At 38.4% G+C, this 15,747-nt stretch overlaps 2 protein-coding genes across 14 annotated transcripts in view; both read right to left on the reverse strand.

Moving 5' to 3' along the window:
- Positions 1-1,044: 1,044 nt before the first annotated feature.
- On the reverse strand, positions 1,045-1,989 carry LOC721445 (olfactory receptor 1E2). Its single transcript, XM_015118280.3, has one exon. It carries the CDS (start codon positions 1,987-1,989, stop codon positions 1,045-1,047), a length of 945 nt encoding a protein of 314 aa, XP_014973766.3.
- Positions 1,990-7,532: 5,543 nt separating this feature from the next.
- The window catches only part of SPATA22 (spermatogenesis associated 22), a 68,244-nt gene continuing 60,029 nt past the window's right edge, over positions 7,533-15,747 (reverse strand). For 12 of the 13 annotated variants that reach the window (XM_077970071.1, XM_077970078.1, XM_077970074.1 and 9 more), the window contains 3 exons: positions 13,933-14,062; positions 10,684-10,781; positions 7,533-7,861 (listed from right to left, as the gene is read on the reverse strand). In XM_077970071.1, the coding sequence (XP_077826197.1) occupies positions 7,670-7,861; positions 10,684-10,781; positions 13,933-14,062 (420 nt within the window). In that variant the 3' untranslated portion in view covers positions 7,533-7,669. The remainder of the gene's footprint in view (positions 7,862-10,683; positions 10,782-13,932; positions 14,063-15,747) is intronic. The other variant, XM_077970079.1, reaches the window with a different exon arrangement.

Consider the following 15,747-nt stretch of genomic DNA (forward strand, 5'->3'; position numbering starts at 1 on the left):
TTAAAAAGTTGGCAGTATAGAAGTATAGAGTAGAATATTGGCCACTAGAGGCTGAGAAGGGGAAGAAGTGGGGTTATACAGGTTAGTTAATGGATTAAAACTTACAGGATAGGAGGAATAAGTTCTAGTAGTCTATAGCACTGTAGGACTCTAGTAAACAATTTTTTTGCATTTTTCCAATAACTAGAAGAGAGAATGTTGAATGTTCTCAATACTAAGAAATGATAAATTTTGAGGTGATAGAAGTGCTAATTTTCCTGATGTGATCATTGTACGTTGTATACACGTATCAAAATATCACACTGTACCCAATAAATATATACAATTATTATGTGTCGATGTTTAAAACAATTTTAAATAACTAATATAAATGAATGAGTGAACAAATGAGTGGGGTTCTTAAGCAGACTTTGGTTCCCTTCCCCATGCTTGAGAAGTCCTTTTAGGGCCTCAGGTATGACTTAGTTCTCAGATACAGATAAACTAAACTATGGTATCTAAGCAAATAGAAAGTTCATTTTAGGTTTGGGTCAGGTAAAAAGACATGCAGACATAAAAATTAAGAAGAAAACAAGGTTAGAAGACAGGCTGATGTGAACACTTGCTCAGGAAAATGAGTAAAAATATTTTTTTCAAAATTTGAAGTTTTGTTTAGTAAAGAAGGGGACTGAGATGTTTGGGTTTTATTATTGACATGAGGACAGACTATCATTTAGCAGACCTGCAGGGTTTTTGTAAGTACACATGATAAATTGGTGGTTTAACAATGAAGACAGAATTTTTAATTTAAAGATTTTCAATCTTTAAAGATTTTCTTCACCTGGGATTAGCATAAAGGAAAATCTTCCTAGCAGGTTACTGAGAACACCTTCTTACTTCAACTACATGTCCCCCCACATTTGTTTTACTTACTCAGAAACTATGTAATATTACATTTAAACAAAAAGTTCCATGTGGAGAAAAAAAGAGATCTGCAATAATATTGAAAGATTAATGTCCATGTATCTATTGGATAAAATCATGTAAGACTCCCAAGCATCACCATCATAGAAGGAAGAGATTTTGCCTTTTACAAATGACCCTTTCCAGCGCTCCCTTCATGTCTCTGTTCCTCAGGCTGTAGATGAAGGGGTTCAGCATGGGGGTCACCACAGTGTACATCACAGCCATGACAGTCTCCTTTAGAGTAGAACTATTAGCTGATGGGCAGAAGTAGAGACCAATAACGGTCCCATAGAACAGTGACACCACAGAGAGGTGGGAGCCACAAGTAGAGAAGGCCTTGCAGATACCCTTAGACGAAGGGACCTTGAGGATGGAGGAGACAATCCGTGCATAGGACCCAAGGATGAGTAGGAATGGGATGACAAGAATCAGCCCTCCCATGATAAATATCACCAATTCATTAACTCGAGTGTCAGAGCAGGCCAGCTTCAGCAGAGCAGACATATCACAGAAAAAGTGGGGGATCACATTGTCTGCACAAAAACACAACCTGGCCATGAGTAAAGTGTGTAACATGGCATGGAAGGTGGTCAGCACCCAGGACAGCACCACCAGGGCGAGACAGAGCATGGGGCTCATGATGGCCGTGTAGCGCAGGGGGAAGCAGATGGCCACATAGCGGTCATAGGCCATGGCCACAAGGAGGAAGCTTTCTAGATCTGAAAAATACAAGAAGAAGTACATTTGGGCCAGGCAGTCCGCATAGGGGATGGATGGATCGTGGTTCTGCATGTTCTGCAGCAATCTGGGCACTGTGACTGAGGAAAAGCAGAGGTCAGAGAAGGACAAGTGGCTGAGAAACAAATACATAGGCGTGTGGAGCTGGGAGTCCAGTTGAGTGAGGACAATGATGAGGAGGTTCCCCAGGAGGGTGGTAAGATACATGGCCAAGAACAGGGCATAGAACAGGTTTTGCTGCTCTGGCTGGATGGGCAGGCCCAGGAGCAGGAACTCTGAGATGCTGGTTTGATTTCGTCCCATCATGCTCTGTCTCCAGTATCTTTAAGAGAATATAATAGGATCCCTTAAAACCACCAATAAAAATAAATATATTCCTATGATACATTGTCAATAGGTGTTCTTCAGTCATTGATTTCACCATCATTTTCCCTAACAACAATCTGTATATTCAGAGATTTCTATAATTATCTCTATAATCAGAAATGTGCCACATCACAAAATCCACACTACTTTTCACACTGATCTCACTTTTGATAACATGTAACAAATGTTACTGCTTTCTTTCTAAAACACTCTTATCTATTAGCTTCCGTGCAATCACACTGGTTTCCTGACACATACTGGCCATTCCTTAACAACTGTTAATGGTTTCTTCTCTAACAGTATCTTATATATTGGTGTTTTCTGGGAATTTTTCCTAAATTCTGTTCTAATTATACAGATCAAGCCCTGAAAGAGTTCACCTGTCCCTGTGACACTGATTACCGTCTAAACTTCATGGGTAAACCTTTCATCATTAGTACTGTATTACCAGTTGCTTCCTGATTATCTCCCCATGGATCGTGACCATACGCAGTTTAACAGATCCCAGATGAAACTCATCTCACCCTGCCACTCTCCCAATCCGCTCCTCCAGTCACTCATGTCGCAGTAAAAGGAATCCACACTCAAGTCAGAAACCTGGGAGTTTTCTTTCATTCATTTATTTCTGTCAAGATCAACATCTAATTCTAGCAAGTCATATAGATTCTGTACTTCGTTCTATTTCTGATTCAACCACGGCTTATCCCAATTGCCAAAATCTGCAACAGGCTGATGTCTTTTCTTGTCTGGACTATTGGAATAGTCTCTTACTTCATCTCCCTGCTGCTATGCTCACTAGCCTTCAATCCATTCACACTGTGGCATTCTAAGATAAAAATCTGATCATCATTCTCCTGCTCAGAGTCCTTATGGATTCTCATCATTCTTAAGATACAGGCAAAATTCCTTTCAAGGACGCAAACGATATTTCATTATCTGACCCATGCCTACCTCCACAGCCTCATCTGGTCCCACAGTGACTCTTGCATCAGCATTCTCCAGCAATTCTGGACTTAGAAGTCATAATTTCTTGCCTCCAGACGTTCACACTTGCTGTTCCTTCTGTGTAACATCTTCTTCTCTCTGCCTTTTACTTGGCATACCCCTGCTTCTCCTTCAGGTTTATTACATGTCACTGGCTCAGCTCAATCTTCCTTGTCTGCCCAGACCAGGTAAGACCTGCTTCTATGTTTCCACAGCATCCTGTACTCATCCAGCAGCATTCAATGACCTTGATTGCTTGTTTATAGCTGAGTTTCCTACCAAATTGTAAATTCCATACAGGTAAGGCCATAACTGCCTTCGTGACTGCAGCAAGGCCAGCACCTGGGATGCTGACTGGATATGGCCAATGTTTCATTAGTATTTGTTAGCTGTCCTTCAGGCTGAGACATACATTCCTCCAACTTTATTTTTTATTTTATTTGAGACAGAGTTTTGCTCTTGCTGCCCAGGCTGGAGTGCAATGGCACGATCTCGGCTCACCACAACCTCCACCTCCCAGGTTCAAGCAATTCTCCTGCCTCAGCCTCCTAAGTAGCTGGGATCACAGGCATGCGCCACCATGCCCAGCTATTTTTTGTAGTTTTAGTAGAGCCGGGGTTTCTCTATGTTGGTCAGGCTGGTCTCGGACTCCCGACCTCAGGTGATCCACCCGCCTCGGCCTCCCAAAGTGCTGGGATTACAGGCATAAGCCACCGCACCTGGCCCCTCCAACTTTAAAGCAGTCAAATCCCATTGTAGTTAGAATAACTACTCCTATTAAATACTCCCAGAATTAAGAATTCACTAGCCTTAACCATTTAGTGCTAGTTTTGACGCTTTATTACAAAATTCTGAGATAAACTTCAGACCTATGGAAAATGTTAGACCATCCAACCACCCTATTCTTTATTTTAAAAAGACAGCCCATTATGCATGTTGACACTGTCATTTTGGTTTTGGTGTTGATGTCTACATGGTTCAGTTACACTTACATGAAGAAATGTATCTGAAAGTTTGTATAGTTTGGGGAGAAAGGGAACGAGGATATCCACCCTTGAGACCTCGCTGTACTTCCTCTCCAGATATCCATACCTCAAAACGCCTCTGAGCTAAGAAAGCTGAAGGGTATTAGGGTATATGAGAAGCTCCTTTCCTAGAGGGATGTAGCTGAGTCTAACCGCTGGGATTTTCACCCTGCTGCTGCTGTTTAATCTAGCCACATTCACAGGTTTTCACATTTGGACATACTGTGCTAGTACTGCAGGGAAATGGCATCAAGCAAAGTTTCACATGCCTGTTTTCTCAGAAGGCTGCCTCCTTGGGAAATGAGTGGGACCAATCTCTGGTGTCAAGGGTCTTATTAGAAATTCCAAACCGGAGAGACATCACTTGTGAATGCTGCCACTCATCGAGAATATGCATTTCAGCTGCTCCCTCAATAATGCCTTTCATCTTCTTCACCTGGTAAATCTATACTTCTCAGTCTGGACTGAAAACAAGAATCACGAAGGTCACTGCTTCTAAAACTTTAACTGACATACAAACCACCTGGTGGTCTTGCTAAATGCTGATTTTGATTCAATAGGTCTGGTGTAGGGCCTAATACTCTACATTTCGAAAGTTAAAATTTTACATTTGGTGATGCCAATTCTGCTGTTTTGTGGATCACACTGAGTAGTAAGGACATATAATACATTTTTAAAGTAGAGATTATGGCACCATCCCCCAATAAATGTAATTAGAATCTCTGGAAGGGGCCTTAAGTAAGCTCCTTAAGTAATTCAAATATATGGCCGAGGGCTTGAAATCTCTGTATTAAACGCCTATCTCATAGAGATGTCATTATGTTGAAATCTACAATCATAAGAGGACATTGCATAGTATTAATGGACACTGTCATTAATAAAAAGATATTAAGTTGTGAACATTAAATCAAAATATTTCTGGAATGCAGAAAACTCTTGAAAGGCAGAGAGGTGGAGAAAAGGAAAGTTATGTCTGAAAAACTATCCTATAGAACATCATACAACTGGGGAAATCAAGACCCTCAGGCTGTAGGGATACTAAGGTACCAGCTTATTCACCCTCCTGCCCAACTTACTCTGTGTCTGAGGTTAACTCCAGGGCCCTGATCCAAAATCCTCCTCCCCTTTATTGGTTGCAACAGCCTTTGTAGTCGTCACCTATGTCTGTACCCACCCTTCTGACATCTCCTTTTCTACCTACCCCTGGCCCTAGGGGACTGTGCATCCCGGAGGAGCCTAGATCCTGGAGGACCTCATTAAAAACAAAGTAATTACACAAGACCTCTCTAGAACAAATCAGCGTAGAGTCCTGCAACAGTGACTGATTACAGCTGCTGATCACACCTTACACCTTACAGTGACTGATTACAGCTGCTGATCACACCTTACACCTTACAGTGACTGACTACAGCTGCCGATCCCTTTGGGGAATCACGAGAACGGAGAGAAGCTCAGGGATGGGTGCTTAATCACTGCCTGCTTAAGGAATGGAGAGCATGCCTGTGAGGTTTGGGCCTACATCTTGAGAAGTGAAGAAAAAATGGTTGGAGAAGTCACAGAAGCAAGCAGGGACCAGGCTGTAAATGTCCTGAAATATCTTAAGGGTGTAAGAGTTTAGGTTTTATCCTGTAGACAACAACAAGCCATCAGTGGTCTTTGAATAGAGGACCGCTATGGAAAGACATATGCTTTGGAAATATTTCCAGGTGGCAGAATCTCTCACTATAACCCAACTCCCTGTAAATAGGCCCTAGGAGAGAGAAAAATGGTAACCAACAAGGATCAGACTTCCATGACCCAACCATATACAGATAGAGCGAAAGGACAGGAGTAAGAGAAAAGATGAACTCTTCTGGATCACATTCAATTCTTCCTCAGGCAAATATGGAAAAGTAAATTCACATTTGCAGCCCTTTGAGCTACTTCTAGCTCCTTACCTCTCTAGGAAGACCTTAATAACCAGACACCATCATTATCTCAACCACTCTTCATGTGTCATATTACCTCCTCATACTAGCTTTTCCTTACCCTACAACTGATCACAAGACCACAACTGACATTTACAACTCCTTCTTCCACAACTATTCCATGTACCCTTTTACATAACTTCAGCTAGATTCAACCCACATTCCTTGTGAGTCTGAATCCTCAGTGTTATTGTTTTTCTTGGGTTGCTATAATAGTGTTCCATTAACTTTTACTAAGTGACAGCTAAAAAAATCCCCTGCATATCAGATATGGTCTTCCCTTTCCTCATTATGCAGAGAAACACAATTTTCCATTGTTAGCTGGGATTGAACTACCACAGGCAGTACAGTAAACTCCTTTTTTGCCTACTGATTCAGAAACATAAAGAACCAAAATTGCCAAATGGCAGTCTCAACTTTCAGTAGAATGGAACCATGGAAGCACTTCAGGTAAAACATTCCTTCCTTAAGAATTGTATCAGATACTTCTTGTCCACCACTTCAAATCCTCTCAGCCATCTTCTCGTATTCCAGCCACGATGGCAATAACCAATTCTGCGCAGACTTTGACCAGCTTCACATAGATTCGGTCTGACAGTATTACCTCAGGCCTATTCCATCTGCTTCTTGTGCCCTGCCATAAGGTTTCTCTGATTCCATGGAGTGGAAAATCATGGAAAAACAGCCCAATGCTTACACATACACAACCAGAAAGTACAAGGGCGTTGTTGCCGTGTTGGTCAACCCTTAAATACAGGTGCTGGGAGCTTATGCATATATGCCTTAGTCCCTCCTAGTGGTTGCCAACTCAATAAGCCATCCTAGTAACTGGTCTCCCTTCTTCCCTATTTAACACCCCCTCTATTCCTTACTTCTTCGCATGAGGTGAAATTCTCAAATAAACTACTTACAAATAAGACTTTTTTTAAAGTAAGGTCTGTTAATCAACAGAGCCCAAAACTGTGGAGGTAGGGAGCAAAACTTCCATGGGCACATTAGTTGCTCTAATAATGAGGAAGTCAGCCCTGCTACCACTCCTTGATTTCCAGACTCGTGAATCATGGTTATGGGAGAAACATGATGATATATGGGCTCCTGGTTCAAAGCACACCAACATTTCTGGTACCCCTAATTTTTGTTACTTTGTGAGCTACTTTGTCTCTAGCATTTGCAACAATGCCTGGCACAAAGCAGATTTTCATTAAATATTTGAAGTAATTAAATGAATCGCACAGACTAGCAGTTCCAGAACAATGCTTAATAACAGTACTGACAGTGGGCACACTTGTCTTTTTCCTGATAATGCAAATACTTCTAAAATACCTCTAATATTTCCCCCTTAAGCCCAATGCTGGTTTTTGAGCTAACTCAGATGTATTATTATCCCATATTAAATAAGCATCATCTATTCCTGTTATAGTGAGCATTTTTATCTAGGATGGTTGTGGATTTTAGCAAATATATCATTTTAATAAAAACATTAAAATTACACTGCAAAAACTCCACGTTTAAAAGAATTCAAATACTTTAATTCAACAAGTGAAATACAAGAAAACAGTAGCTATAAAACTATGGAGATGGTAAATTAAGTAATAACAGAAAACCGCTATAATTTATGCTATTTAAACTTCCTTTTATCACTACTTAAGTTTCATTCATCACATTAATATAATACCGCATCTCAACATCTGCAATTTTGACAAATGCCTGGAATGATTTTTGTTCAGAAACAGATGCCGGTCTGACAGAAACACATTTGAAAATGTTCTTTTTCTGGTCATAGTTGCCAACACATCTATGAACTCGGCCTCTAATCAGTCTTGGAAGTTCACGATCCTGTTTTTTAAAAAATGAATATCAAAAAATTAGTTATTACTTCATCCGAATTTCAATTTTTTTAGTATTTATATTATCAACTAAACATGTGTCATCTCAAAATGCTGTAAAAATTCCTTCACGTGAGTCAGGGCCCCACTGCTAACAAGACAATGATAGTTATTCACATGGTGCCCTGTAACAGATGAAAGACCCTCAATTGGTAGGGCTTTTACAAGCTAGCAAGTTGTTGCTCATTCAAAGACTAAATGACACATGAAATTACTCACTCTTTTATCAGATTCCCAGGGTTCTACTTTCAGTAGGCAGCAGACTGGGTGATTCAAAACAGCTCATCAGATGACAATTAGGATAGCTGGATGAAATGTTTTGTTAAAAATCTCCTCGTAAGCATCAGAGAGATATCAAGACAGTGAGGAATTACAGAGAACCCCCAGCCCTCATCTAGGATAGTGTGGGAGTCTCAGATGAAACCTGATTTAGGGGGTACTTTCTCCCTGAGATGTCTGCAAATTACAGAAAGGCAGTTCAGAGTCTAAGAAACTGAGCAGAGCTTTCACAGATTTGTATAGTTGGGAAACAAATGGAATCTTAGGCCCCCAAGGAAAAGAGATTCTAGTAACCGCTCCCACTCTGACCTGAAGCTTAAGTTGGCACCCAAAAGTTCGATGCCTTTAGAGACAAGTAAATCAGAAAAAGATCAGCAATCTCCAAATCCTCTCAATTATGAATAAAATTAAAGCATTCTGAAATTGCTTTCACTAAATAGTCACAAAAAGCACTAATTATAAGGGGAAAGACTAATGACTGATAAAAGGATTATACGAAAATGAAAAACTTCTGTTTATCAAAAGCCATCATTAAGTGGGAAAAAGCAAATGATGGATATGAGAAAATATTTGCAATGCACATAATGGACAGAAAACTGACTCCCGGAATAGTTTTTTTTAATTCCTAGAATCAGTAAGAAAAAGACAAATAACTCGAGAAGAAAACAGCAAGATGCCTGAACAGACTTTACAAAAAAAGATATCTAAATAGCATATGAAAAGGTATTCAACCTCATTACTCACCAGGGAATTGTAAAGAAATGACATAACACTAAATTGACTCACCAGAATGGTTATAATAAAAAAGATGGACAATACTAAGTGTTGGTAAGAATGCAGAGCAACCACAACTCTCCCACACTGCCGGTGAGTACTTAAATTGACATAATCCTTTGAAAAATGCTTTGGCAATAACTAATGTATTTGAATATACACATGCTCTATGACCCAGAAATTTTACTTCTGGGTATACATCAAACAGAAATACATGCAAATGCATAAGAGACATAGCTAAGAATGTTCATAGAACATTATGCATAATAGCCAAAAATCCAGAAACCCAAATGCCCACCAACAGTGAAATAGAAAACTGTGGTATATTCATGCAACACAATGTTATACAAAGCAATGTAAATGAGTGAGCTACAGCTACACACAACAATATAGATGAACCTTACAAACATTTTGCCAAATAAAGGAAATCACATATTTAAAAAGACATACTGTGTGATACTGTTTTTATAAAGTTCAAAAACAGGCAGAATTAATTGATGACATTAAAAGTCAGGTTAGTGGTTACTTGCAAGTAGAAGACAAAAGGCAGTGAATGGGAAGAAGCACAAAGGTATTTGGGGGGTGATGGCAATGTTCTATTATTCTTAACCTGGGTGGCATTCACTTTGTGATACTTCATCAAACTGTATGGTTATGATTTTACACTTTTCTGTACATGACAATAACAAAGTTTTTTTAAAAAAAACATCAGACTAGATAAAAATAATACACATTCAAGATATTATAGGAATTGACAATTTTCTTGATCACCTACTATGTGTCATGCACTGTATATTCATGTTTCATCATTTAATCTCCTTAACAACCTTTCGAAGTAGGAATTTGTCTCCCCATTTTATAGATTTTTTTAAAAATCTGAAGTTCAAGTAATTTAAGCAGCTTACTTAAGTCATAAAACTAGAAAGTGTTGGAGTAAATGCTGGAATCCAAGTCTGATTTCAGAATTGAGGACAGTGTCAGAATTAAGGTCAAACTTTACAAAGTTTATGTAGCTCTTCTACAGCCTCAATGTGTGTAGGTCAATAGCCTCCTTTGCAATCTCCAGACTTCTTTGTCACGAAGCCTCTTCCTTATATCCCAGCTCACTATGCTTTCCCCCAATTTCACAACCACTACCCTTACCCCCATCAGTTCCTAACTCTTCACTTTGGTAATTATAACTACTTTCAGTTCCCTGAACAAGTGAAGCTCTCTCTTAGCTTCAAGTCTATGCATATGCTGCTCCCTCACCTTAGACTATATCCTTCTTTCTGTCGCCAACACATTTTGGCTTAGTTGATTCTTATTAGTCCTTAAAGATCTAGGGTAAGTTACCACCTTCTTTGAAAATCTTTCCCTGATCTGCCCCTTCCTTCTTACCTACTTCTCTAGCACCCTGCACATACCCAGCTCCACCATGCCATTCACCATACCACAGTGTAACATTTCTGTACCATTCTACTTGGGATTACAAACTCTTTGAGAGAAAGAGCCATTCACCATTTATATTCCACTTTATATCCCTCACACCCAGCACAGTACCTGGCACATAGTAGGCTCTTCATATTATACAAATAAACAACTTTCATATCAGAACTAAAATCAAACGAAGTGTTAAAAGTACTAAACTGTTAACAGAATTTAGTTCAACTGAATTATAGCCTGCATGTTTATATTCTGTTGACATAGCTTTGCGAAGAATACTTTAAAAATACTCACGATTTCATAAAAGACACAAGGCAGAGTATTTTTCCCATCCCTCATAAGAAAAGTCTTCGAATAATATGGGCCAGGTGTAACAGCTGAATCAAGAACAGCTAAGCAATATTGAAATGGGAGAAAAAATAAATGTTGGTAAACTGCAAATAAAATTTAACAAAGGGAAGCTGATGTTTAAATAAGTATCCATATCAACCTCTCATAGTTCTATTTATACAGTAATAAGACATTTTAAGAAGAGAAGATATTTCTCAAGCAGTTTTACAGGTAGGAAAACAAAACTTCTGACTCTCTCCAACTTAGGAACAGATTATATGCCAAGCTCATACAATTGATAATAAATGACCATCTGAAACTTTTTCCTTAGAATGTATAGTATAGAGTGGTTAAATCCTCAGAACAGTCTACAACATTATAATAATAAAATGCACATGTGTAACAAATAAGCATCATAATTTAAAGAAAAAAGAAACATTGAATTAGAATCAGGAGTCATGCATTCAAGTCCCAGGTACCTCAACTTACTAATATTTTGTGACTTTGAGCAAACCGGGTTTTTATTTTTATTATATACGTTTAAGGTATACAGCATATTTTCATATACATACAACATACTTTTATAAACATATAGTGAAATCATTTCTACAGCGAGCAAGTTAACGTATCCATCACCTTCCTTAGTTATCCTTTTTGTGTGTGATAAAGCACCTACAATCTACTCTTAGCAAACTTTTAATATACAATACAATAATATTAACCACAGACCTCCTCTGTGCATTAAGCCTCTAGACTTATTCGTCCTCCATAATTGCAAGTTTGTACCCTACGACCTACATCTCCCTATTCCCTCGTTGAATAAATTGTTTAACCACTTTCAAATCTGTTTCTTCCCCTATAAAATGCAAATTGTAATTCATGTTTATCTCAAGAAATTATTATCAAGTGACAGCATTATTCATTTATTTAATAACCATCTACTGAGTACTGGTAGTGGGCATTTGTTATTTTGAGGCTGGCCTCCATTTCTGCTAAAAAGACCCAGATTATCCTTTAGGAAAATTCCATTTTTAGCCATATTATTTGGATAGGATTTGTCCCATCCCCAGATCCAGGAGTGAACTGTGACTGACTTAATCCAATCAGCATATTTTATTGCTCAACTATGTAGTTCAGGATTTCTGTGATGGGCATGTCACCCAGTCAGCAATGGTTATATGCAAAGACTCATTTGTTAGTTTTTAGGAAAGAGCAATGAGAAGAAAAATCTAAGAATATGGCAGTGTGGTATAAGAATGTAGAGTCTACAGAAATTTAATAAACAACTTGCTACCATAAGGGGAGAGTCAGAAGCTTCTGGAGAGACTACAGTCTGGAGCCTTAAGATGAAGCCAACACTATGACAGGCCAGAAGGATGCAGAGAAATCACTGTGTCATCTCTTGAGCAGCTAGATCAAGCTTTGCCTAAAGTCAGAAACCCAGCCACTTTTCAGTTGTGTGAATAATTCTCTATTCGTATTTAAAAATCCACTAAAGTTGTCTCTTTTTTTTTTGCATGGGGGTGGTTGCAACTGAAAGGGACTTCCTATATACTGTGCAGTGTGCTAGACACTAAAGTGCAGTAAAATGAACCATCTACCTTTGACAAGTTTAGAGTCTAGCCTAGGAGCTCAGGATTATTATAGCACTATGAAAGCTCACCATCACATATAAAAGCATGGATCCCCTTCATTTCTTGACAAGAATGTCTATTGGTGTTTATACCGAGTATTGTGATATTCTTAAAAGGATATTCTGGAGTGAACCTGAACAATTCACCAAAGAGAACCTGGGGAAATGAATGGAATCAGCACGTCCTTTTAATAGGCACAGGTTATTTTTAATATTTACATTCTGTAAATGAGGTGAGAGCCAAAAGCATCCTTCACACAGGAAAAAGCAATTTAGTGGGAAGTTCGACAGGGTTTAAGATCTTTGAAATAAGATGTTCTACCTCTGACAGTATTCTAGCTCTGACAGAAAACTGACATGAAATAGAATACCATCTGCTATTGCAGTTACATGGCTACTGGTAAGATCTGAACAAAATAAGAGCTAAGTCAAGCTTCAACATAGAGTAGTAACAGCCATGCCAACCAGCTAAGAGATATACTTCAAGCAACATGAGTAGGACTTCATGAAGAATCCCTGAAGTACATGGCAGTTCCAGAGGCCATAGGCATGGAAACCTCCAAAAAGCCAAAAATGAAAACTGAACAAAACCAGCCCAGCCAACACCTTGATTTTAGCACTGTGATACCAAGTATAGAACACAGTCAAGCCCACATGGACTTCTGATCTACAAAACTTGAGTTAAGAAGTGGGTGTGGTTTTTAGCTGCTAAGTTTCCATTACTTTGTTACACAGCAATTGAAAATGAATACAGTGTGCTTTACTCAAAAAGTCTGAGTCTCTACTGAATCCAATGTCACTTTATATAATAAAGCTTCTTCCTTAATGGTAACAAGAGAGAAACTGGAATCATTTTTAGGTGAAAGTTAAACATGTGAAATGAGTGCACTGATGGAAATCTACATCTATATATACACACATTTATATTTACATTTATTTCTATATATATGTGTGTGTGTATATATATGTAACAGGACAAAAGGAAAAGCAGGAGGCTGTATCAGTTTCCTATTGCTGCTTACAAATTACTACAAATTTAGTGGTCAGCTTAAAACAACACAAAAGCATTATCTTAATATATGGAGGTTAGAAGTCTATAATGAGTCATCAAAGCTGTGTTCCTCTTGGAGGCTCTAGAGTAGAATCTACTTCCTTAACTTTTCCAGCTTCTCGAAGACGCCTGCATTCTTGGCGTCATGGCCCCTCCCTCCATCTTCAAAGTCAGCAAGGTAGCATCTTTCAATGCTTTCCTTGTATAAGGGACCCTTATGATTACACTGAACCCACCCAAATAATACAAGATAATCCTCCCATTTCAAGATCACTAACTTAATTACATCTGCAAAGTCTCTTTTGCCATATAAGGTAGCATTCACAGGTTTTGGTAATTAGAATGTAGACATTTTTAGGGAGCATTATTCTATCTACCACTGGGACTATTATTAGAACTTCAGTTCTTTGAATACACTTTAGGGAGTAGTAAAAATCAGACTTTTATTTGGAAGAAAAAGGACTCATCAGACATTAAAACCTGTTGTCCAAAGAGTATTACTCAAGTATTTCTGAAGCATTTTACCTACCTAATACTTCAAAAAGAAGTACAGTTTTCTGTGCATGTTCACGCCAATACTTCATGCTTTCAATAACTGCAGAAATAATTCTTAAAGAATTAGCTTTTTCCTTAAACTGTAACTGAAACAATGAGGTTTCCTTTTGAAAAAATAAGATACATAGCATTAGAAAAATATTTTTTTTCATCATACTCATTTACCTTCTATGTAAAAATTCTAAGTCCTTACAATGGACAAGTGAGTAAAAAGAACTACTGAAAATTTTAGTATAGTTACTTCCCTTAAATAAGGCCATCATTACTATATTACCAATGGAGAGAAACCAGGGTGCACTTAGAGACAATTAATCAAGAGGAGAATTATTTATATAGGTATTCATTCACTCATTCATTCATTGAATATTTTAAAGCATCATATGCCAGATCCTGTGACAAATATAGGTAAGGCCATTCCTTTCCCTAATGCATTCACACTCTAGGGGCCTCTAGGGAAGGAGCCAGACATATTCATTCATTCATTCGTTTCAAAAGTGTTTACTGGACACCTACTACACGCCAAACATAGCTATTAAGGAAACATTCATGGACAAAACAGTCAAGATATCTGCTCTTGAAGATTTTATAGTCTAGTGGAGGATTTATAAAATAAATAAACATATAACAGAACGTCAGGAAATGTACTTTTTTTTAAGGAAAAAACACACAAGGTAAACAGAAAGAAAGAGAGATGGGGGTTATTATTTTAAGTGAGTTGTTAAATGAGGACAGTGGTAACAGCAAGTATAAAAGCCCCGAGATGGAAATGTTCTTAGCATTTTTGAAGATCAACTAAGAATACAGTGTGTCAAAATACTAATTTTCAAAGGCAGGGGGACACTTTGTGAGTGTGAGGGTTGTGAAGAGCATATGATGGGATTTTTTTTCAAAACACAAGTAGTTTCTTCCCTCTTCCCCTCCTAACCAAGATTCTAACATGCCTCCTGTTGATGATTATGGCCACAGTAAACCACTGTTACTAAGGTGATTATGTCGTATAATTTTGAGTACAAGGAAACATAAGATTGAGGACCACTGTGAAACATGCTTTATTAATCTTATTTCCAACAAAAAATAAAACATGCAAAAACAAATTTTACCCCGATGGCTTACTGAAAAGATTGCTTTTTCAGACATATGGGCAGAACAAAAACTAACGACTGTAAGAAGTTGTTACCATTCCTAGGTTGAAAGGACAAGAGGAGAAAATAAAAGTATCAAGCCCAGGAAAGCTATACTCATGAAGGGGCTACATCATGCAGTGACACAGCCACTGCTGGTGATGTAACATTTAAGACAGGAGAAAGTGAGAAAACCCAACTTTTCCTCCCACCCTGTGATTGGTAGTACCAGTGACTCCTGCTGGCTGACCTCTAGCAAAAGCCAGGAAGTAAACAATCTCAGGATGATGCACTACGTAGGATGATGCACTACGTAGGACAATTCAGCCTTCCAAAACACAAAGAAGGGCAGGTGAAGAATCAAGTGGGCCAAGGGGCCAGGGAGCAGAGATGAGGAATAACCAGCACACATAATATATAAATAATATTTACAAAGAACAATTAGAGCACTGAGCGTACAGAGGAAGTACAGTTGAGACACAGGTATAGGGAAGAATATAAACCAAAGCACAGAGTGTATGCTATGTTTAGAGAACTGTGACGAGTCTGAGGTGGCTAAAGCATTGGACAATTAGTAGACTATGAAATATGAGGCTACAAAGGTAAAATAGGGTAAGATCATAAAGCAAAGGTCATAATAAGTTGATCACAAAGAAAACTATGGCCTG

Source organism: Macaca mulatta, chromosome 16 (genome assembly GCF_049350105.2).
Source record: "Macaca mulatta isolate MMU2019108-1 chromosome 16, T2T-MMU8v2.0, whole genome shotgun sequence".
Taxonomy (NCBI): Eukaryota; Metazoa; Chordata; class Mammalia; order Primates; family Cercopithecidae; genus Macaca; species Macaca mulatta.